The 23196-nt window shown below is 47.8% G+C and overlaps 1 protein-coding gene across 1 annotated transcript in view; it reads left to right on the forward strand.

The window, feature by feature from the left end:
- The window catches only part of prex2 (phosphatidylinositol-3,4,5-trisphosphate-dependent Rac exchange factor 2), a 215923-nt gene that overhangs the window by 105824 nt on the left and 86903 nt on the right, over positions 1 to 23196 (forward strand). Inside the window, exons 20-25 of the mRNA XM_084186138.1 lie at positions 1205 to 1341; positions 2899 to 3013; positions 4353 to 4537; positions 20564 to 20725; positions 22453 to 22675; positions 22844 to 23051. Of these exons, the coding sequence (XP_084042264.1) occupies positions 1205 to 1341; positions 2899 to 3013; positions 4353 to 4537; positions 20564 to 20725; positions 22453 to 22675; positions 22844 to 23051 (1030 nt within the window). The remainder of the gene's footprint in view (positions 1 to 1204; positions 1342 to 2898; positions 3014 to 4352; positions 4538 to 20563; positions 20726 to 22452; positions 22676 to 22843; positions 23052 to 23196) is intronic.

Consider the following 23196-nt stretch of genomic DNA (forward strand, 5'->3'; position numbering starts at 1 on the left):
GCGACGCACTTCCTCCCTGATAGCTGTAAACCTTGAAGTCTGAATCACATCTCTGAGATGACAGAAATAGAGGGAGAGGTAGAGGTCCACACTTTACCTCAGATAAACAACCTTCCTGTTCTCTCTCTCTCTCTTCCCTTTCCGTTAGAGCTGGCAAAACAACTTTTATAGAAATTAAAGTTGCTTTTTATCCTAATAATGCTGTGTACTGGGGAGACTGGGTAAATGTTGCTCTCTGTGCTCTGCTGTCTGTCTGTCTGGCTGTGTTTAGTGCCACCTGGGGTTGACTGGCCAGGCCTGTAAGCAGTGTTAATGTCATCTGCAGAGTGTTTGGTGCCACTGATGGACTGTTTGCACTGCAGACCATCTCATCAACATGTGCTAATAGTGGGACCCAGTCTGTCTGTTGTTTTAATGCCCTGTTTCTGGAGGCCATGTCCCACGAACACACATCTCTGACACACTCTGTCTCTCTCTCTCTCTGCCCCTCTCTTTTTTGGGGGGGACCATCCACCCCACCACCCCCCTCTTCGGAGGACAAAAATAAACGTTTTTCTTTTGTTGTTACATGTACATTCTACATACATGGCTTATTTTTATTTTTTATTTTTTTACAGTAGTTACATAGCAAGAATAAAGTAATTTGATATTTTTATATACATTACATCTAGATAGATAGTACTTATACATCGTGTTTTCAGTCATAACTATTATAAAACATGAGCTTTTAAACCCACCCCTCAGCTACTCTCAGTCCATCCCACCTATCTCCGTAAACCGCCCTCTTATGATTTCCATGTGTGCCCTCACTCGCTTTTTGTCTCTAGTTACCACAGCCACAAAGTCAAAATTAGCTATATTATAAAAATTCATGACAACAAAAATTTGCTTTTTGGTCTTAAAGTATAGTTAGGGTTAGGCATAAGGTTAGCAGAGTGGTTAGGGTTAACGGGATACTTCAGGATACTTCCCCAGAGTCAGATTAACTTGTGGATTCCATTTTTATGTCTCTGCATGCAGTTTGAAGGAAGTTGCTAACTAGCGCTAGCGCAATGACTGGAAGTCTAGGTTTAAAATCTGATTTTAAGAAGAGAAATTGTAGAAATAGGTGGGTTTATGACTTTGTGGCTGTGGTAACTTGTGACGACCTCATCTATGTGTGGGTACTTTGACCTTTGACCTTTCTCTTCTCTCCTCTGTGTAGGTACGGTGGCAGCCATCGCAGGGCTCCACCCTGGCCAGTGTATCATCAAGGTGAACAACATCAACGTCAGTAAGGAGAGCCACGCCAGCGTCATCGCACACGTTACTGCCTGTAGGAAATACAGAAGACCCACACAGGTAATACAGGAAGGAGAGGAGAGGTGAGGAGAGGTGAGGAGTGTTAGAACTCTAGCTGAGGCCTGCTACCCCTTTTCTCTGTTCTCTCCTCTCCCTCTCTTTGCAGCTTCAGCCCCAGTCACCCCTGCCTCTCTCCCCTTGCCTCTCTCCCCCTGCCTCTCTCCCCCCACCCAGTTTCTCCCCCCACCCAGCCTCTCCCCCCACCCAGCCTCTCCCCCCACCCAGTCTCTCCCCCCACCCAGTCTCTCCCCCCACCCAATCTCTCCCCCCACCCAATCTCTCCCCCACCCAGTCTCTCCCACCACCCAGTCTCTCCCACCACCCAGTCTCTCCCCCCACCCAGTCTCTCCCCCCACCCAGTCTCTCCCCCCACCCAATCTCTCCCCCCACCCAATCTCTCCCCCCACCCAATCTCTCCCCCCACCCAGTCTCTCCCACCACCCAGTCTCTCCCCCCACCCAGTCTCTGCCACCACCCAGTCTCTCCCCCCACCCAGTCTCTCCCACCACCCAGTCTCTCCCACAACAGCCTCAGCCCCACAGTGAGCCAGGGGTCGGCCCTGCTCTCCTCTACAGGAGCCAATACTATTATTATTCCTGCTTAATGAACCAGCTCTCCCAGTCTCTCTCCCCACACACAGAGAGGGAGAAGGGGAGAGAGGCTGGGGAGGGGAGTAGAGAGTCAGGCTGGATGGGGGAGAGCGCTTGGAGAGTGTTGGGAAGTAGCCAGCCTACACTTTACAAGCAGGATGGAGACAGGGGTGCAGAGGGGGGGAAGACAGGAGAGAGGGGTGCAGAAGGGGAGGTTGGCAGTAATGAAAGCAAGGGGAGAAGAACAGAGGGGGGAGATAGAGGAGAAGAACAGAGGGGGGAGAGATAGAGGAGAATAAACAGAGGGAGGATAGATGGAGGAGAAGAACAGGGGGGAGGTGAGCCAACCTTGGGATTGGTGGTTTAATGAAGCGCTAACGTTACATGGTTCCAACACTGAGACTCTGGTTTACATCAGACCCGGGCACAGGGAAACGCCCTAACGGGGGGGGGGGGGGGGGCTGTCTGTGTGTCTGTGTGTCTGTCTGTCTGTCTGTCTGTCTGTCTGTCTGTCTGTCTGTCTGTCTGTGTGGGTGTGTGTGTGTGTGTGTGTGTGTGTGTGTGTCTGGTACCCTAGCGCAGTGGGCGATCACAGCATGTTGTCCTGGCAGGGAGCTGTCTGTGGGTTGGGTTGTGGAGGACACGCGCCCTTTTGTCTGCCTGTGGCATGGAACAGTGGTTTGATGAGATTGGCATGGGGTTGTGTTTGTGGTCTCAGTAAGCACTGTGCTGCAATGTGTTTGTGAAGCCTTGTCAGTCTGCTCTGACAGGCCAACCATGACATCACTATCACAGACCAGAGCTGTTGCAGCCATTTCACATGCAACATTAACCCCTCTTTAACTGGTCCCAACCACACAGCAGGACCACTGCACCAGCTGGTTGTTTTTTAAGGTATACATTGAAAATGAAAAGAAAGTTCCACTTTGTATAATCTCACAGGTGTTTTGTATTATTCTCCATACAGCAGGACAGTATAAAGTGGGTGTATAACAACAGTGAGAGTGCCCAGGAGGACCAGGGGAAGAACCAGAAACAATCTGCTGAGGAGAACAAGGACGTCTTCGAGTGTAAAGTAGAGGGTACGATTAACATGCACACGGTCACACACACAGATCAGAATGTATTGGCATATTGGGTCATCGCATTAGTGCAGGGGCGGTATTGCTCATAATTTTCAGAGCTGGTGGAGGGAGAGGTGGAGTGGTAGAGTGAGGTAGAGGTAGGGAGAGGTGGAGGGAGGTGGAGGGAGGGAGGTTGGTCAATAGAGAGAGGTGCAGAGGTAGGGAGAAAGGGAGGGAGAGGTGGAGGGAGGGAGTGAGGGAGGGAGTGAGGGAGGTTGGTCTATAGAGAGAGGTGCAGAGGTAGGGAGAAAGGGAGGGAGAGGTGGAGGGAGGGAGAGGTGGAGGGAGGGAGTGAGGAAGGTTGGTCTATAGAGAGAGGTGCAGAGGTAGGGAGAAAGGGAGGGAGAGGTGGGAGGGAGTGAGTGAGGGAGGTTGGTCTATAGAGAGAGGTGCAGAGGTAGGGAGAAAGGGAGGGAGAGGTGGAGGGAGGGAGGGAGGGAGGGAGGGAGGGAGGGAGGGAGGGGAGAGTGGAAAGTGGGAGAGGTGGAGGGAGGGAGGGAGGGAGGAGGGGATGGAGAGGGAGAGAGCGAGGGAGGTGGAGGTAGAGAGAGGTGGAGTGGTGGGTCTAGAGGAGGGAGCGGTGGGAGCTATAAGGAAATGGTCTTCTCACTAAATTACCTCTAGATCGTTTGGTATTTCGGGAGGGCATTCGAAGAGTTTCACTCCTCTGCTTATTAGGTAGTTCAGAACAGGCAGCTATCAGCCAGACTACAGTGGCTTGCGAAAGTATTCACCCCCCTTGGCATTTTTCCTATTTTGTTGCCTTACAACCTGGAATTAATGGATTTTTTTGCGGTTTGAATAAATTTGATTTACACAACATGCCTACCACTTTGAAGATGCAAAATATTTTCTCTTGTGAAACAAACAAGAAATAAGACAAAAAAACTGAAAACTTGAGCGTGCATAACTATTCAACCCCCCAAAGTCAATACTTTGTAGAGCCACCTTTTGCAGCAATTACAGCTGCAAGTCTCTTGGGGTATGTCTCTATAAGCTTGGCACATCTAGCCACCCTGATCTGTACTCAAACGCCAAGGAGGATGAATAATTTTGCAAGGCACTGTATGTACTGCTAAGATAAGGAGCCCCTTTCTCCCCTTATCACGGAACATTACACATCATTAGTGTCTCATCCCTGGTGTGTATTTGTGTGCCTTACAATGTTGTGTGTACAAATTGTGTGTGTGTGTTCCACCGCTGCTGTTTGCGCGTCTCACCTGTGCCATATAGTACACGCCCAGTATGTGTGTGTATCTCACCTCAAGTGTATGTATGTGTGTGTTCCCCCTCTCAGAGGTGATGGATAAGTTCAACACCATCGCTATCATTGATGGTAAAAAGGACCACGTGAGTCTGACAGTAGACAACGTCCATCTGGAGTATGGAGTGGTGTATGACTACGACAGCACCGCAGGAATCAAGTGTAGAGTCCTGGAGAAGATGGTGGAGCCTAAAGGATTCTTCAGCCTCACTGCCAAGGTAGGACAGGGACCACTGAGACAAACAAATAATGTACAGGACTGTTTAATAGTTGTCAGCAACCTTGAGAGCCCAGGCTTTCATTTTAACCCAGCACTTACACAATGATGCAGTTAAATCAGGTGTTGAGTTGGACCAGAAGCTTGTCTTCTGAACACCAGGCTTGACACACCAGTCAATGTGGAGTGTGTGTTTGATTAAAGGTGCACTATGCAGAAATCACTCCGCCATTTCCTGGTTGATACAATTTGAATAGTTCGCCTAATTTTACTTTGTGACAAAACAAGCAAGTATAGTTTAGAGAATCATTGTACCACCTAAACCGCTGTGAAATATTATTTCCATAACCCAAAATATTGTATTCTCAGCTGTTTGAAGCTGGTGTACAAAACCGAAAGTAAAAGACGTAAAACCTAAACTTAAGAACGGGAAGCATAGAAATAGCGTACATAGATCAGATCTACCGCCTCTTAGACTTGCTATCAATGAGAATGACAGATCTAAAACTCACATTTCTATGTGAATTTGGTCGGGTCGCCCAAAAAGTTACATTTTGCAGCTTTAAGCTATCACACTGGAGACACACACCATGTGGTTTGATCATAGTGCGGTACAGAGACATTTCTGCAGAGGTAAGGAGAAGAGAGGAGAAAAAAGAGGAGAGAATTGAATTACCTGCTAGATGATAAATAGTGGTGTTGTAGCATTGGATCACCTCAGAACCCTGTGTGTTGTTATGATGCTAGCAGAGCTACTATATAATGAAGAGACAAATGTGTTTGTGTGTGCCTGTGCGTGCATGTATACAGTGTGTGTGTGTGTGTGTGTGTGTGTGCGCGTGCACATGGTGTGTGTGTATATGTATGTGTGTGTGTGTGCGTGTACAGTACATGGTGTGTTATGAGATAGAGGTACTACATAATGAAGACATACAGTAAACAGATAGACTCTCTCAGGGTAGTGCCGTACAGCCAGGGGTGCAACCTTCACTGGGGACCTTAATGCGGCACATGTACGGTCGATACCTGGCTGTCTTACTAGAACATTCATAACAAAATACAGTAATTCACTTTTGACTGTATTTTTCCCCCATTATTTTCAGCAGCAAAGCAGCCACTGTAGACCGTTCTCTGTTCAATCAACTTAAGCTGAGATCGATGCTAATCAAGTGTTCTGAAGCCTACCAGAGAGAGAGAGTCAGTTCTGAGACAGCTAGCATTTTGTGATGACTGAGGTGTGGGATGTTAGCATATATTAGTGATGGGAAGTTTGGCTCTTTTTACTGACTCTGATCTTTTCGAGTCGTTCAGTCAAAAGAACAAATCTTTCGACTCATTACGTTCATTTGAGCCAGTAATGCCCAGAGCACGCAGGACCCCCTGCCGTTGAACGATGAGCATGTATTAATCCTGCTGTATAATTGATTGCGGCCAGCTGTCACGATCGTTATAAGAAGTGACGGACCAAGGCGCAGCGTGATAAGCGTACATTCTTTTAATGAGTACACACACGAACAAAACAATAAACGATACATGAAGTCCTAGGGTTAAACACAAACCTTACGGATCAAGATCCCACAATACAAAAGTGCCAACAGGCTGCCTAAGTATGGTTCCCAATCAGAGACAACGAGAATCAGCTGCCTCTGATTGGGAACCACCTTGGCCAACATAGAAATACAACGATCTAGAACAGAAACCTAGAAAACTAAACATAAAAACTAACACCCTGGCTCAACCTTAAAGAGTCGCCAGAGCCAGGGCGTGACACCAGCAGGTCAAGCGAACTACTAAAATGAACGAGTCACTCAGAAAACGAGTCAAGAATCTCGAGTCAGTAAAAAGAGTTGTTCAAAAAGAATGAATCTTTTGCGAACTGAACGTCACTAGCAGATATTGATTGACTCTTGATACTGATCAGCACTGTTAGCGCCTGTGGCTAGGGGAGAACTGGGACCAAAATAACGTGGGGCTGAAGTAACACACCCATTTTCTCAAATAACACAGAAGCTAGAATTATGTAGTGTAGGGCTGGGCGATATGGCCAAAATATCATATCACGGTATTCTTCAAATTTTTGACGGTATTTTACGTTTTTGAATAATAAAAGTTATACATTTGCTCTATGACTAGTGCGTGACCCTAGGGTGGCAACACATACATTCTAAGTGATTTCATTGGGTCTTTCTCCATTCTGATTGTTTTATACTGTTAAATTCAACTTCAACCCCAAAATAATTTCTGAATTTTCATGAATTTCTGCATTTCCTGCACTCATTTGAGATACGGTAAGTTCCACACTGCCACGTAGGGCTGCACGATATGTGCAGAAAATGTAGGCCTTATTTTTTACGCAAATGTTGCAATAGCGATTTTACTTGCGATTTAGATCAAAACACTTGGGTGAACTGTTGTCCTCTGTAGCTCAGCTGGTAGAGCACGGCGCTTGTAACGCCAAGGGAGTGGGTTCGATCCCCGGGACCACCCATACACAAAAATGTATGCACGCATGACTGTAAGTCGCTTTGGATAAAAGCGTCTGCTAAATGGCATATTATTATTATTATCATGGAAATAGAATGTTTATTCTAATTCTATAGTTAGAATATAAATAATAGTAGGCACTTTGAAAACAGTGTTGTTTGACATGACAACAAATTAAAATGCCAGGAAGGAGTTTTTGTGCCAGGGTAGGAACCAATGTGTTGGTCAGTGTTTCCTAGGGGACCCTATAATCTTTGGCTACATTTACATTTGACATTTTAGTCATTTAGCAGACATTAAATGTTTCTTCATGTAGCCAACATATTCATGCTTCACCTATTCCTCTTTGATTTAGAAGATACTGTTGCACAGACAACATGCTGATTTAGGCCTACACCATCGCTGGTAAGCTGTAAAGCTAGATACGTTTGCTCTGACTCCGTACGTTTATTAGCTAGCTAGTTAGCTAGCCAGCTAACTACCAATTAGCATTAGTGGCTAACACGATTTAGCTAATACGTCCTAAGAAAAGACAAACTAGCAGTTTGCAGATGTAAGAAACACAAACTAATAGTGTAATTATAGAACGCTTGTGGATTTATATTAAGAAGCAAAGTGGAAACAACATCGTTGTCATTAACATTGCTGCATGTGCTGCATTGACCATGCAGACTGAATGCAAGTGTCTCTCAGTGTTGCCAACTCCTCAGTAAGGAAAGTAGCTATTGGCTGTCCTAAAAGTCGCTAAATGACGTCATCACCTAATTTGCCATGTGCATGTAATTGTGATGGACGCTGTAGGAGAGAGGAATAACGTTGTGGGAGAGACAAAAAGTGAATAAAAAACACCCTAAATATGTTTAGAACTACAAATGAACTTTCTTCTGTCGATTCTTGTTTTTTTTAATGTCACAATTCCAACCCTCCTCATTTATCCGGGCTTGGGACCGGCAAAAGTGACCCAAAAGAGACACTGGTGGAGTTACATCGTTTTTTATTTTATTTTTTATATTTTATTTTTCTTAAGTTTGGTTTGGTTTTTAACCTTATGGTACACTTAGGAGCCTACAACAAGTCACAGTAAAACATGAACATTTTTAACCATAACATTTTAACAATTTTTTTGTATACAATCTATATTAACAATCTAAATGGATCAAAAAGAGACAATAGAAAAAACTGTCAATGGCAATGTGAGAAAATGATGGTAACTTGTCTGGCCCTAATTCAGGTAAAACAAAACAAAAATTCAGACCCCCCTCCACACACACACACACACACACACACAGGCTGTGCTGGCTCACAGAAAGAGTGGGTCATCGTCATTTTGGTCAAGGCTCTCTATGGCAGGTTCAGCAACTGAGGGAGCTGACTTAAATGAGTAAGCAGCTGATGTGCCAAAAAGCTGCAAAACATTATCAGGCAGCTGGTGCTCATAGCAAGCCTCACCAGATAGCTTCAGTCCATATCGAATGTACAGGATGGAGTTAAGGGTCTGCAAGGACATCCGATTTCTAAGTTTGCTTTTTACCACACTCACCTAGCTGAATACTCTCTCGATTTCAGCATTCGAGTGTGGCAAGGACAACACAGACACAGCAGCCATGGCATGTTCTTGAAACGGGTTGATATCAGCTGCATCCCTGAACTTCCAAATCTCACTCCAGAAGCCCAATGTGTTTTTTGTCTCATTCCATTTACTAAGATGGATGGCACGCCATTGCTGGACAATCTTGTCTATCTCTGCAGGGGAGTAGCCAAGGAGCTTGGCAATGTTTTCTATTTCTCCAGGGCTCTTATTGTGCTTTAGAGTTTCCTCCACATTGAAAACGGACATGTACTGCAATGCTTCGATGTTGTCCGGCAGTCTCACCCTCAACTCATTAGTGAGGGAGATGGTGAAGGCTACACACCGCTTTCGGACATTGTTTTCATCCTCAGGCGCAAGGTGGAGCTCAGCTGCCTTTCACTCAAAAAGGTAACCAAGGTACGGTTTGGGACTGATGTATCCATCTATTGGCCCTTTGAGTACATCAACATTTGCCAGTGGATTCATCACCCTGCTGCTCACAGACTTGATCAGGCTAACCAAGCTGTCAAGTAGCTTAAGATGATCTACTTGCTCTCCCTCAAAAGCCTTGATGGCCAACTGTACCTCACCCAGCACCGACTTCAAAAAAGTCACAAACAATATGTTTTGAGGATCACTGTACATGGTGTATAACATCTCAGCCATGTAGCAGTGTTCACTGGACTTGGTGACTGCGAAATGCAGCCTAAGCTCCTCCCACTGGTCCAAAATGCGTGAAACCGCAGGTTCAATGGAGAGCCAACGTGTGGCACACACCTTGCTTATCTGTAAATGTTTCTCCCCACAGTTGATGGTCTCATATATGGCCTTGTAGGCCTCCCTGCACTTTGGAGACACTGAAAACCAGTTATAAGTCTCTCGTACCAAGTACTCCACACTACGGGGGATGGTGTCATTGGAAGCATGACTTACAGCAAGCTGCAGAGAGTGGCACACACAGCGAATAAGAACCAGATCTTTGAGGCCATAATCCTCCTTCAGCACTTTATGGACCCCGTTGTTAATCCACATCATAACAGAGGCATTGTCAGTCCATATCCCCAGGAGTTTCTCTTTTTTAAGACAACACTTCTCGAGGAAAGCCACAACAGCATGGGCTATAGATTTGGCATCTCCTCCCTCCAACTCAACAAGCCCCAGAAATGTTGATACAATTGTCTGCTTGGTGTCACTAAAGTACCTTATCACAACCTCCAGGTACTTAGAAACACTTACATCCGTGGACTCATCGAGGAGGAGGCTGAAACGCAGGTCACCCACATCTGCGACCAACCTTTTCAGAAAGTATGGTGCTAGAACACCATTAATCATTTCTGTGCACTTTGTCCTGTGCATTTTGAAGTGGGTAGCAGCAGTGGAGTCTGAGAAAGCAGCTCTACATGCTTCTCCAATGTGATCACATGCCAGCATGGAATAGTGTTCAGCGATAGCTAATGCCATGGTGGCCTCAGCCTTTTTTGCAGAGTACATTTTTATAACCATAAATGGCAGCTTGTTTTGGGTGGAACTGTTATAAGGCTTTGCCTTTTGAGTATGTTTTTGAGTTGTCATGTGTTTTTTTACATCACTAAGTTTGGCGTAGAAATCAGCCTTACAATACAGGCAGTATGCCCATGTATCATCTCCAATAAATGGCTTCAACCAGCCTTTGAATTCAGGGTTTGATTCCCACTCCTTTCTGTATTTTTGAGTGTGCAGTTTAGACTGAGACATGATGAGCTAGCCAGCTAGATGTTTAGCTTATGTCACAGAGAGACACACACACATTGGACGAGGTGAGTAAGTGACTGAGGCTGTGTGAGTCAAATGCAGTGATTTATTTTTGTGCAGTGATTTATTTTAGACAAAGAACATTTTACATTTACATCCCACCCTGAATGTAAGCCAGGGCGGGATCAGCTAGCGGGGCTTCCCCCCGCATGCGCGATTAATTTACAGTCTGGACGCGGAGGGGTGAACATCTCCTGCTTTGACTGCAGCTGGGAGGGACTGCTGCGCGAGGACTGGGCCGCCTGTGAGTGCTTTGGGACGCGCTGCTCGTTGAGAAGAGTAAGAATGATACGTGTTTTCACGTCAGAGTCTCAAAAAGTCGCTAGATTTGTCGCTAGTCGATTTTTTGAAAATGTGTCGCTAGAGGGGTCTGAATACTCGCTAAATATAGCGACAAAGTCGCTAAGTAGGCAACACTGTGTCGTGGTCAAGCAACAATACATGCGCCCCTTGAGTGACAGGGGGCGGGGCTAGGTCTGTGTGGAAAGTGGCATGGAGAGAGAGAGAGGGTGGAGAGGGATGACTCAAGTAGCGTGTAAACTATAAAAATTGACGTTACACACGGCATATTACATTTAACGAACCAAACATTAAAATACCGTTATAGAAGGTAAAGTAAAAACCCAAACCGGTCCGTGCATCAATACCGGTATATAGTAAAATACGGTATACCGACCAGCCCTAACTTAATGACACTTTCCTAATGTGAAAGACGACCTCCCTGCAAAAAATCTGCACACTGTGACAACACTTCAACGAGTTATCAACAAAAATTGTTTTGAGCGAGGGAAAGTAAAAAAAAAACTGATCTGGAAGTGTTTTTCAGTTGTAGAGTTGTGTTATTCTTTTTTTGAAGGTTCCAAACATATTGTAATGACCTGACTAGATCATAAAAGAACAACTGTCCAGACAGAGGATTGAGTTTACGAATGGACGGTTTATTAAACCAACTTTACACAGGCTACTGTTTGGCCGTAGCCCACGCCAAATAAATGAAAGATAACCCACAAGCCAATCGTGACCTTCTCTTGTGAAGCCCAGACGTAAAGAGAGAGAGAACAAAGGCTAAACCTGGTCTTAACTTCCAATGCTCCATCCCCCTGCCCAACCCCCCTCCACGCCACTCCGCCAACCGCCAGGATGCCCGGCATCAGAACATTCCAGGCATTCCCGTGATTGGCAGATAGCAGGTTGATTGACATGTCAGACCCTGCGAACACTGGGTACTGGTAGGTACAACACAACCATCTACTAGCCTAACACATAACACACAGCTGTCTGTGCGGGTCGCTACACAGCCCCCCCACCACAAAGTCCCTCGTCCCCGAGGGAACAAACAAAGTCTCTGAAGCGACCCGGAGGTCTCCTTTGCCTGCGTGGCTGTGATGGCCGCAGAGTGCCCCTCTGGGAACCAGGGGATGAAGGCAAGGACATGGGGGACAAGGAAGCGGGAACGGGTAATACAGTCCGTGGCTCTGGGGAACCACGCGGTGACACAGGGGGAGTGGGCTGTCTGGAGCCTTGTCTGCGGCACCTGGGGGTGGGTGCCTGGAGAATGTCATTGCCAGAGAGGGGAATTGTGGGGGTTCCTGGGGTTTGGGGAGAAGAGGCCCCTCTATATGGGGCTAACCTGTCCCGGTGCAGTGTCACCTTTCTCCCCCTGGGAGGAAGCTGCACCCGGTAAACAACCTCCCCTACCCTCTCCAGGACACTGCAGGGTCCCACCCAGTGACTGTCCAACTTGGGGCATCTGCCTTTTTTCCTTAGCGGGCTGTAGACCCAGACCAGCTCCCCAGCCACAAAGTGCCTTCCCCGGGTGTGCACGTCATAGTTCCTCTTCTGCCTCACACCTGCATTCAGCAGCTGCTCTCTGGCGAAGGTGTGGGCTGTCTCCAGGCGGTCCTGGTGTCTCCGGGCATACTCCGGCCCCGGGGAAACATGAGGGCTATCCAGGGGCCGACCAAACGCCATCTCCGCAGGGGTACGGATCTCTCTCCCCAGCACGAGGAGGGCAGGCGTGCAGGAGGTGGAGTCTTGGACAGCGGAGCGGCATGCCATGAGGACCATAGGCAGGTGCTTGTCCCAGTCACGCTGGTGTTTGGAAGAGACGATGGCCAGCTGCTGTCCAAGCGTTTTGTTGAAGCGCTCCACAAGGCCATCACTTTGAGGATGGAGAGGAGTAGTGCGGGTCTTGTGCATACCCAGCCTCTCACACATGGTAGCGAACACACGGGACTCAAAGTTTCTGCCTTGGTCGCTGTGGATGGACTCTGCAGTTCCAAACCTGCTGAACATCCCCGCTGTCAGGGCGTCGACGATGGTCTCTGCCTCCTGGTCAGGCAGAGCATAGGCCTCGGGCCATTTTGTGAAATAGTCCATGGCCGTGAGCACCCAGCGGTTTCCACTGTCTGTGGTGGGGAACGGCCCAACTACATCCACTCCCACCCTCTCCATGGGAGCCCCCACTGGGAACTGTTGGAGCTGAGCATGAGAGCGGCCTGGGGGGCCCTTTCTCGCTGTGCAGTTGTCACAGCGGCGGCAAAAGTCTTCCACATCCCTCTTGTGCTGCCCCCAGTAAAAGCCCTGACGGAGGCGGCGCAGTGTTTTTGTGACCCCAAAGTGTCCAGTCCCCACCCCCCCCATGAGTACTCTGGAGCACAGCCTCCCGCAATGCTTTTGGGACCACCACCTGCCACCTCTCCTCCCCCGTAGCTGACTCCTTCCATGGCCGCTGTAACACGCCATCAGCCAGTCGCAGTCGCTCAAACTTTGACCACAACCCTTTGGTCGCGAGTGAGAGCGCTGTCACCTCTTCCCATGGTGGCCTCACCTGCGCCTCTACCCACTGTAGCACTGGCTGTAGGTCTGTGTCCCGTCCCTGCTGCTGCCCCCATTCAGCCACGTCGACAGTCTGCAGCTCACAGCAGACAGGCCCGCTCGCCCGACACACTGTGGCACAGACCCCCTCCTCTGCACACAGCTCTCTCTCCCGTCCCTCTCTCCGTTCACAGTGGCGGCAGCCGTCTGCAGTACAGGGCCGACGGGACATGGCGTCGGCGTTGGAGTGGCGTGCCCCTGCCCTGTGCACCACCGTGAAGTCATACGGCTGAAGCTCCTCCAACCAGCGTGCCACCTGCCCCTCTGGCTCTCTGAAAGACATGAGCCACTGGAGAGCAGAGTGGTCAGTCCTTACAGTAAAGGGCAGACCACCCAGGTAGTACTTGAAGTGTTTGACGGAAGCCACAACAGCCAAGAGCTCCCGCCGGGTGACACAGTAGCGGCGCTCATGTTTGTCAAATGTTTTGCTGAAGTACGCCACCGCTCTCTCCCCCTCTGGCCCCACCTGGGCCAGCACCCCACCCATGCCCACATTGCTCGCGTCTGTGTCCAGGATAAAGGGCAATGTGAGGTCAGGGGGGCGAGCACGGGGGCCTCGATCAGTGCACGTTTGAGGGTGTTGAACGCCTCCTCACACTCCACTGTCCAAGTGAAAGCCTTGTCCTTCGGCAGCAGGCGGTTCAGTGGAGCAGCAACGCTTGAGAAGCCCCGTACAAACCTCCTGTAGTACGAGGCCAGGCCCAGGAAGCTCTTCAGCTGACGCTGGTCGGTGGGGGTGGGCCAGTCTCTGACAGCCGCTACCTTGTCCTCCATGGTGCTGATCCCCTCCTTCCCCACTCGGTGGCCCAAGAAGGACACCTCTCTCCTCATGAAGTGGCACTTCTCGGGGTGGAGCTTCAGACCTGCGGCAGCCACCCTCTCCAGCACACACCGTAGCGCCCCCAGGGCTGACTGGAAGGAGCTGCCATGGGCCAGGATGTCATCGAGGTATACCAGACACTGCTGTCGGGGGATGCCATCCAGCACCCTGTCCATCAAACGCTCAAAAGTAGCTGGAGCGTTGCACAGGCCAAAGCACAGGACCTTGAACTGCCAGTGTCCTCTGTTAGTGGAGAACGCAGTTTTGGCTCTGGCCTCTGGGGAGAGGGGCACCTGCCAGTAGCCACTGCGGAGGTCTAGTGAGGAGAACCAGGAGGACCCCCTAACCAGGTCCAGCGACTCATCGATACGTGGTATGGGGTATGAGTCCTTCCTGGTTACCTCATTCAGCCGCCTGTAGTCCGCACAGAACCTCAGCTTGCCCCCCTTCTTCGGAACCATGACGACTGGCGCCGCCCAGGGGCTGTCTGAGGGCTCAATGAAGTCTGCCCGCTGCATCTCCAACACAGCCTTGTCTGCCGCCTCCTGGCGTGCCAGCGGGATACGGCGGGGACGCATCTTGATAGGTCGAGCATCACCTGTGTCGATCTCATGCTGCACCAGATGAGTCTGACCCACCTCTTCCTCACTCAGCGCAAAGCTGTCTCTGAATTCAAACAGCAACTGCCTCAACCGTTCCTGCTGCTCGGGGTCAAGACCAACACAGTTCCTCCCCCATATCTCCCTCACTGCAGACAGTGTCCTCTCCCCTCCCATCTGGGGTAGCTGGGCTGGGGGGGCGCGGCCCGGGCTCACAGAGGACTGTGTCGTGGAGGTAGCTGGGGGAATGTAACGCAACGCCGTAGGTGACAGGGGGGCTAGGGAAAAGTCACACCCAGACGTGGGGGAGGGGGGGCAGCCATGAGTCTCTGCTGCTTTAACTGTTGGAGTAAAGGGTTTGTTGGGTTGAGTGAATGTGACATCAGGGGCCATGGTGACCTCCGGCCCTCCCTGGAAGCTCAGTGTGCCCCTATTTAGGTCTAACTGGCAGCCTGTGCTCCTAAGAAAGTCCAACCCCAGGATACAAGGGTCCTGCACAGCCGCCACCCACACAGGATGACGCACAGTCCTGCCCCCTACTGTCAGAGTCATTATTCCCTTCCCTTTCATGGGTGCCAGCTCACCTGTGACTGTGCGGAGCTGCACAGTTGTAGGCTCACACTGAGTCCAACCTGGCACAATATCTGGCCTCACCAGGGTTACTGTGGACCCAGTGTCCACCAGGGCGGAGCAGGGCACCCCCTCCACAGTGACAGGGACATGACAAAAGTCCCCAACACAGGTCCGGCCCACCACAACAACAGGCTCCATCCGCTTGCCCTCGTCTGCTTCTGGGGGAAGTGGAGCCTTGCTTCCCCGTCTGTGCCGGTGGGCTCCTCCTGAAGAAGATGGTGGTTGGGATAGAAAGCCAGGGGTCCGCACTACCCGGTCTATGCGGACCCCGAGCCGTTTCCCTGAGCTCTGGGGGACATGGGGCAATCTCGGCGCAGATGGCCTGGCTGGCCACAACCCCAGCAGACCCTGGGACCAGGGCGTGTGTTTCGTGCCGCCTGTAGCGACACAGCACGAATGAGTTCTGTCATTTCAGCCACCCATGCAGGCTTTTCCGGCTCCGGGCTGCTCTGCCCCCCAGCTCGCACAGAGGGTCTGTCTCCCTGCACCCCCACCAAAGCCCCAGCTGAAGCCCCAGCCCACACCAGCTCCCTCTCCAAAGCCATCTCCAAGGCTACCTGCAATGACTCAGGATGAGCCAGCTGGGTCTGTATGCGCAGCTCCGTAGGAGAGAGCGCCTGTATGAACTGGTCCCGTGCTAGCTCGCTCTGCACGGAGGGGGGCATGTGAGCATATGCCCGCCGAGAGAGGCTCTCAATGTCATTAGCTAGCACCAGTAGAGGCTCTCCAGGCTGCCTGCGTCTATTACTCAGTTCGGAGCGCAGTAGCCCGGGCTGTACACACTGTCCATAGCGCCTCCTCAGTGCTCCAACTAAAGCACCATAATCACGTCTGTCCTCGGGGCTAATCAATATCAAACAGGCCAGAGCTTCATCCGTGAGGCATAAAGCCAACTGCAGTGCCCTATCTTCATCCGACCACCCCCTAAAATGAGCTAACAGTTCAAACTGAGCATGAAAAGCTTCCCAATCCGCCTTACCGGAATACTTCGGGGTCTTAACGGATCCGGACGCAGCCGGGAACTGGGCGCCGCCATGTTTGTTTACATCCTGAGCCCCAGATTCCTCGTCCCGCCGCGTCGACGTCACCCCTTCGGTCCGCCCACCAGAATCCGCGCGAAACACAGTCGATGAAGCACTCATGCCCGCTTCAGCCGCCATCACTCTAACGTCCTCCCTCAAGCGGCCTCTGGGCTCCGATGCCCTGGCGATCTCCTCAGCCAGAACCCCCGACGTCCATGCACACGCACCTCCTTGGCCATAATCGTCCCCTACCTCCACCTTCACTTTCGGATTCCCTCGAAGCATCTTCAACCCCCGTTCTCACCTACGGTAGCTAGCCACAGAAGTCAGCTAGCTAGCTGGCTAACTTTTATCAACGTTTTTACTTCTGACACCAATGTAATGACCTGACTAGATCATAAAAGAACAACTGTCCAGACAGAGGGTTGAGTTTACGAATGGACGGTTTATTAAACCAACTTTACACAGGCTACTGTTTGGCCGTAGCCCACGCCAAATAAATGAAAGATAACCCACAAGCCAATCGTGACCTTCTCTTGTGAAGCCCAGACGTAAAAAGAGAGAGAACAAAGGCTAAACCTGGTCTTAACTTCCAATGCTCCATCCCCCTGCCCAACCCCCCTCCACGCCACTCCGCCAACCGCCAGGATGCCCGGCATCAGAACATTCCAGGCATTCCCGTGATTGGCAGATAGCAGGTTGATTGACATGTCGGACCCCGCGAACACTGGGTACTGGTAGGTACAACACAACCATCTACTAGCCTAACACATAACACACAGCTGTCTGTGCGGGTCGCTACAATATGTTATTTTCTTAACCCATCAAGTGACTAAATAATGACAGCATAGGTTTCAAGTATCATGCTAGCTAGTCTTGGATACTAGCAAGGGAGACGTTACATGAGATAGGGATGGGGCAGAAGTAACATTGGTATACTAAGCAGGAATAATAATTGAAAATGGTGAAAAAACATCTACATTCCCATGAAAATTAGATGAGGAAATTATGATTAATATAGCTAAACTATTATGTGATCCATTTTAGTCGGATTAATATTTTAAGGCAAAATATTGTGGTTGCAACATTGCGATGTTACAAACCTATAGCCTTATTTATTGAATCGACACAAATATGAAATTATGTCTGTATATACAGTACCAGTTTGGACACACCTACTCATTCAAGGGTTTTTCTTATTTTTTACTATTTTCTACATTGTAGAATAATAGTGAAGACATCAAAACTATGAAATAACACATAAGGAATCATGTAGTAACCAAAAAAGTGTTAAACAAATCAAGATATATTTTAGATTTTAGATTCTTCAAAGAAGCCACCCTTTGCCTTGATGACAGCTTTGCACACTCTTGGCATTCTCTCAACCAGCTTCACCTGGAATGCTTTTCCAACAGTCTTGAAGGAGTTCCCACATATGCTGAGCACTTGTTGGCTGCTTTTCCTTCACTCTGCGGTCCAACTCATCCCAAACCATCTCAATTGGGTTGAGGTCTGGTGATTGTGGAGGCCAGGTCATAATAATAATAATAATAATATAATCAGTCATCTGATGCAGCACTCCATCACTCTCCTTCTTGGTCAAATAGCCCTTACACAGCCTGGAGGTGTGTTGGGTCATTGTCCTGTTGAAAAACAAATGATAGTCCCACTAAGCGCAAACCAGATGGGATGGCATATCGCTGCAGAATGCTGTGGTAGCCATGCTGGTTAAGTGTGCCTTGAATTCTAAATAAATCACTGACAGTGTCACCAGCAAAGCACCATCACACCACCTCCTCCATGCTTCACGGTGGGAACCACATATGCAGAGATCATCCGTTCACCTACTCTGCTTCTCACAAAGACACGGCGGTTGGAACCAAAAATCTCAAATTTGGACTCATCAGACCCAAGGACAGATTTCCACCGGTCAAATGTCCATTGCGCATGTTTCTTGGCCCAAGCAAGTCTCTTCTTCTTATTGGTGTCCTTTAGTAGTGGTTTCTTTGCAGCAATTCAACGATGAAGGACTGATTCACGCAGTCTCCACTGAACAGTTGATGTGTCTGTTACTTGAACTCTGTGAAGCATTTATTTGGGCTGCAATTTCTGAGGCTGGTAACTCTAATGAACTTATCCTTTGCAGCAGAGGTGACTCTGGGTCTTCCTTTCCTGTGGCGGTCCTCATGAGAGCCAGTTTCATCATAGCGCTTGATCGTTTTTGCAACTGCACTTGAAGAAACTTTCAAAGTTCTTGAAATGTTCCGGATTGACTGACCTTCATGTCTTGAAGTAATGATGGACTATCATTTCTCTTTGCTTATTTGAGCTGGTCTTTTACCAAATAGGGCTATCTTCTGTATACCACCCCTTCCTTGTCACAACACAACTGATTTGCTCAAACGCATTAAGGAAAGAAATTCCACAAATTAACATTTAATAAGGCACACTTGTTAATTGAAATGCATTCCAGGTGACTACCTCATGAAGTTGGTTGAGAGAATGCCAAGAGTGTGCAAAGCTGTTATCAAGGCAAAGGGTGGCTATTTGAAGAATCTCAAATATAAAATATATTTTTTGATTTGTTTAACACTTTTTTGGTTACTACATGATTCCATATGTGTTATTTCATAGTTTTGATGTCTTCACTATTATTCTACAATGTAGAAAATAGTAAAAATAAAGAAAAACCCTTGAATGAGTAGGTGTGTCCAAACTTTTGACTGGTACTGTATATATATTTTTTAGGGGGTACACAAATATATGACATTATGGCTGATAGTACATTTATTGAAAGTAACAAGCATTACAAACCAGAAACATGGAAATAAGACGGATGTCGTGCACGTCTCACCGGCTGCTACTTCCTTCCCAAGGCTGTGTTACTTCAGCCCCGCTGGCAGGTACAGAAGTAGCATTGCAGTAGTTCCGTTCTGTCTATATAATTTAAACTAATTTACCCTAGAAATGAAATTACAGTTTCTAAAGGTAGAAGACAAACTGTATATAAATTGTTTGTCATAAAATATGTTGACTAGCTTATCGATCTCTGAATATAGTACGATCAAAACAAAAAGTGTTACTTCCGGCCCGGTTCTCCCCTATCTGATCTGATCTTTGTTGTGCATTAGGACTGTTTCAGTTCTGTTCTCATCCTTGAAATAGCTTTATCAGATTGATCCCTATTTGTCTGGGTCACACACACAAACCACACACACGAAACACACACACACACACACACAAGCACACGCGTATGCACGCACACAGACACACACCAAACCACAAACCAGCATGGATTTACTACAATAGTAAGAGTTGTCAGACAGTTGGATCCAGCCCAAATCTATGACTTGTTCTGGATATTAAAAGTCTGTCGGTGTCTCGTCCCCCAGAAACTAAAATACATTTTAGTGTTATTACAAACATCTGCCCCAGTATTCCTGGGTTGAGAAAGAGAGAGAAACAGAAAGAGAGAGAGAGAAAGAGAGGGGAAGAGGGAAAGAGAGGGGAAGAGAGAAAGAGCAGGGGGGGGAGAGAGAGCTCAGTGTGATGTTGAATTTTAATATCACAAACGCTGCTGGGCGCTTCATCTCTCCTCCACTCCTCTCCTCTTCCCGCTGTTAAATTTCCGCTCTCGTTCTTCTTCTCCTCTGGTGGGCGTCCAGTTAAAAAACGATTGAAAAAGTATTTTCTCTCCTTCCCTCTTCCCTTTTCTGCAATTCTGCTTCTTTGGACTTTCTGTTTCCTGTCTGTGCTTTAAAGCTGCAGTATGTAACTTTTTGGGCGACCTGACCAAATTCGGATAGAAATGTGAGTTCTAGATCTTACATTCTAATTAAAAGAAAGTCTAAGCGGTAAATCTGTTCTATATGTGCTATTTCTATGCTTCCTGTTCTTAAGTTTAGTTTTTGCCTCTTTTACTTTCGGTTTAGTACTTTAAAAAGTTGAAAACTATATTTTTGGTTATTGAAAAGATATTTCACAGCGGTTTAGATGGTACAATGACTCTACACTATACATTGCTTGTTTTGTCACATAAACTGAAATTAGGCGAACTATTTGAATTTTAGCAACCAGGAAATAGTGGAGCGATTTCTGCATATTGCACCTTTAACTGCTACAGTTTACAGACCTCTCTGTACCAGGATTGGATAGGACCTTTTACTCTTATAAGTTACATGTAATAAAGTTAGCCTTCTTCTCTCTAACCTTTGTCCTTTAACTCTGTCAGATCCTGGAGGCGCTGGCGCATAATGATGCCACGCTGGTTCAGATGTGCAGTAGACTGAGCTCCAGCTGTGATGTCATCCCCGAGGACCTGCAGGTCCGCTTCAGCGCCATGTGTGGAGAGCGGGTGGAGCACATCAACAGACGTATCACCAACTACAGAAAGGTACGGTGTGTGGTGGTGGGGGATGGGTGTGCAGTGTGTGCATGCCCAAATGTGTGTGTGTCTCAGGTGGTTGTGAACAAAATAAAGTAAGGAATTACATAATCTCCCATTGCGAAGACACATTTCCTCTGTCAACAGATTAATAATATAAAGCACCATTCATTCTACTGCTCTAGATAGGGTGCCATGACCACTGTTCACTGCTGACACTTCTGTTATCAGAGCATTATTACATTACAACTGAATGTTTGCATCCCAAATAGCACCCTATTCCCTAGTGCACTACATAGCCCATAGGGCTCTGGTCAAAAGAAGTGCACAATGTAGGGAATAGGGTGCCGTTTTTTGCCCAATGTTTTGCTGTGGAATTTCAATGTGTCTGTTTATATGCCGAATGAAAGACATAAACAGAAAAGAATGAAGGAAAGAGAGTCACCTCTCCTGTATTTGCTGAGACAGACAGAGACAGTTATTTACCAGTGATGTTGACACCAGTCCGTCAGATTATATGAGAAGTGAGATATTATAAACAAGATGCATTATTACATCAACAAGGTAGAACACTGGCCTGCTGAAATGTAATCAGCTCTTCTTGACCGTTGAGAGAGGTCTGGATAATATTTAGGTGTGTGTGTGTGTCTGTGTGAGAGCACGTGTTTATTAACACACAGAGATGCTATCAGTCACTTAGTTAGTACACAGACCAGGGAAGCATGGCTTACAGTAGAGGGTTGGGTGGAGTGCAGATTTAGGTTCCTGTTTTCCATGGTTGTGTATGTATTAGATTTACCATGCAGCCCAGGGGAAGTTTCTAATCATTTAAACAATATATTATTTATATTGCTCAGTTTACTGTATCTGACAGAAGACATTTGTTTTCATAAGAACTTCTGGTTTCAATGGAAACTGCCAAACCACAGTACACTATGATGGATCTCTCTATTTGTTAGTTCTGCATGGATGTATATGAATGAACGACCCCTCTGAAACACATACACAACCATGCAACTAAGATCAGATCATACTGAGGAAGAAGGTATAGTTTCTTGAAGTGATACATCTTTATAGAACTTAATCAGTGAAGAAGAAGAAGAAGAAGAAGAGGAAGAAGAAGAAGAAGAAGAGGAAGAAGAAGAAGAAGAAGAAGAAGAGGAAGAGGAAGAAGAAGAAGACAGCTGTTTAATGTTACCTGTTTAAAGTACTTCATCAGACTGTGTGCAATAATCCTCTGGTTTCAGTTAAAACACCCAACCCAGTCTTAAACATGGTTATAATTATGAATGAGTGTGTTGATGAATTATGTGTTTTAGGTTCAGACTTGTAAATAATCCTCATAAACACAGACTCTGGTTGTTTGTTATCCACATTCTGTTTCCTGTGTCCAACCTTTGATGAATAGCTAATGGCTCAAATATTTAACATAGATCAAAGGAGGGCAGAGGGGAATGTAAATGATTCTGACAGGGGTATTCTGACCAGCTTATTGCTGCTTGGCAAAAGCCTGCATCCAGAGACCGAAAGAGCTAGGATTCAAGGTTTTACAGAAATCCCGGTTGTAAGATTCCTGGAATCAGGAGGGAATAAGCAGGAAATCCTGGAATCCCCAAACAGGGATTTCTAGAAAACCTGGACATTTGGAGAAACTTATAATTTTGCAACCCTGAAGAGAGCGTCACCCAGACCAGTGTTAAATGCTAACTCTCACCATCTCTCTCTCCTCCCCACAGTTCTCGAGGGTGTTAAAGAACAGGGCGTGGCCCACCTTTAAGCAGGCTAAGACCAAGGTGTCCCCGCTCCACAGCAGCGACTTCTGCCCCACCAACTGCCATGTGAATGTGATGGAGGTGTCCTACCCCAAAACCACCACCTCTCTGGGCAGCGCCTTCGGAGTGCAGCTGGACAACAGGAAGAGTTCCACCCTGGAGAGAGGAGGTCGCAACGCTGAACAAGGTGAGAGAATAGCACTAACCCCTGACCTCTAACTCTGACCCTAACCCTGGAGGGGGCGGCAGATAGCCTAGTGGTTAGAGAAGTGGGACAGCAACTACATTTCTTGTCAACCCTCCTAGGATGCCAATGTCCATTCTAGTGTTGTATATAATTCTGTATGTCTCCCAGGTAAGCTGAACCCCATGGTGTACGTGCAGCACACCATCACCAGTATGGCGGCTCCGTCTGGTCACAGTCTGGGTCGTACGGAGGGTCACGGCCTCCGCTTCCTGCTCCGGGAGGATGACCTGCTGATCTTGGACTCCTACCAGAAACTACTGGGCAAGCTGACCACGCTGGTCAAAGAGATGGAGGGCCACGCCTCACAGATACACGAGTGAGTTTGGCAACACACACACATACACAGATATGTGCAGGCACACACACACACGTACGCAAGCCTGCCAAACACGTACACACACGCATGGTGCACGCGCACACACACACACACACATCCTTACTCAGAAGTATTTTGTTTGTCA

Source organism: Coregonus lavaretus (assembly GCF_964263955.1).
Source record: "Coregonus lavaretus genome assembly, chromosome: 2".
NCBI lineage: Eukaryota > Metazoa > Chordata > Actinopteri > Salmoniformes > Salmonidae > Coregonus > Coregonus lavaretus.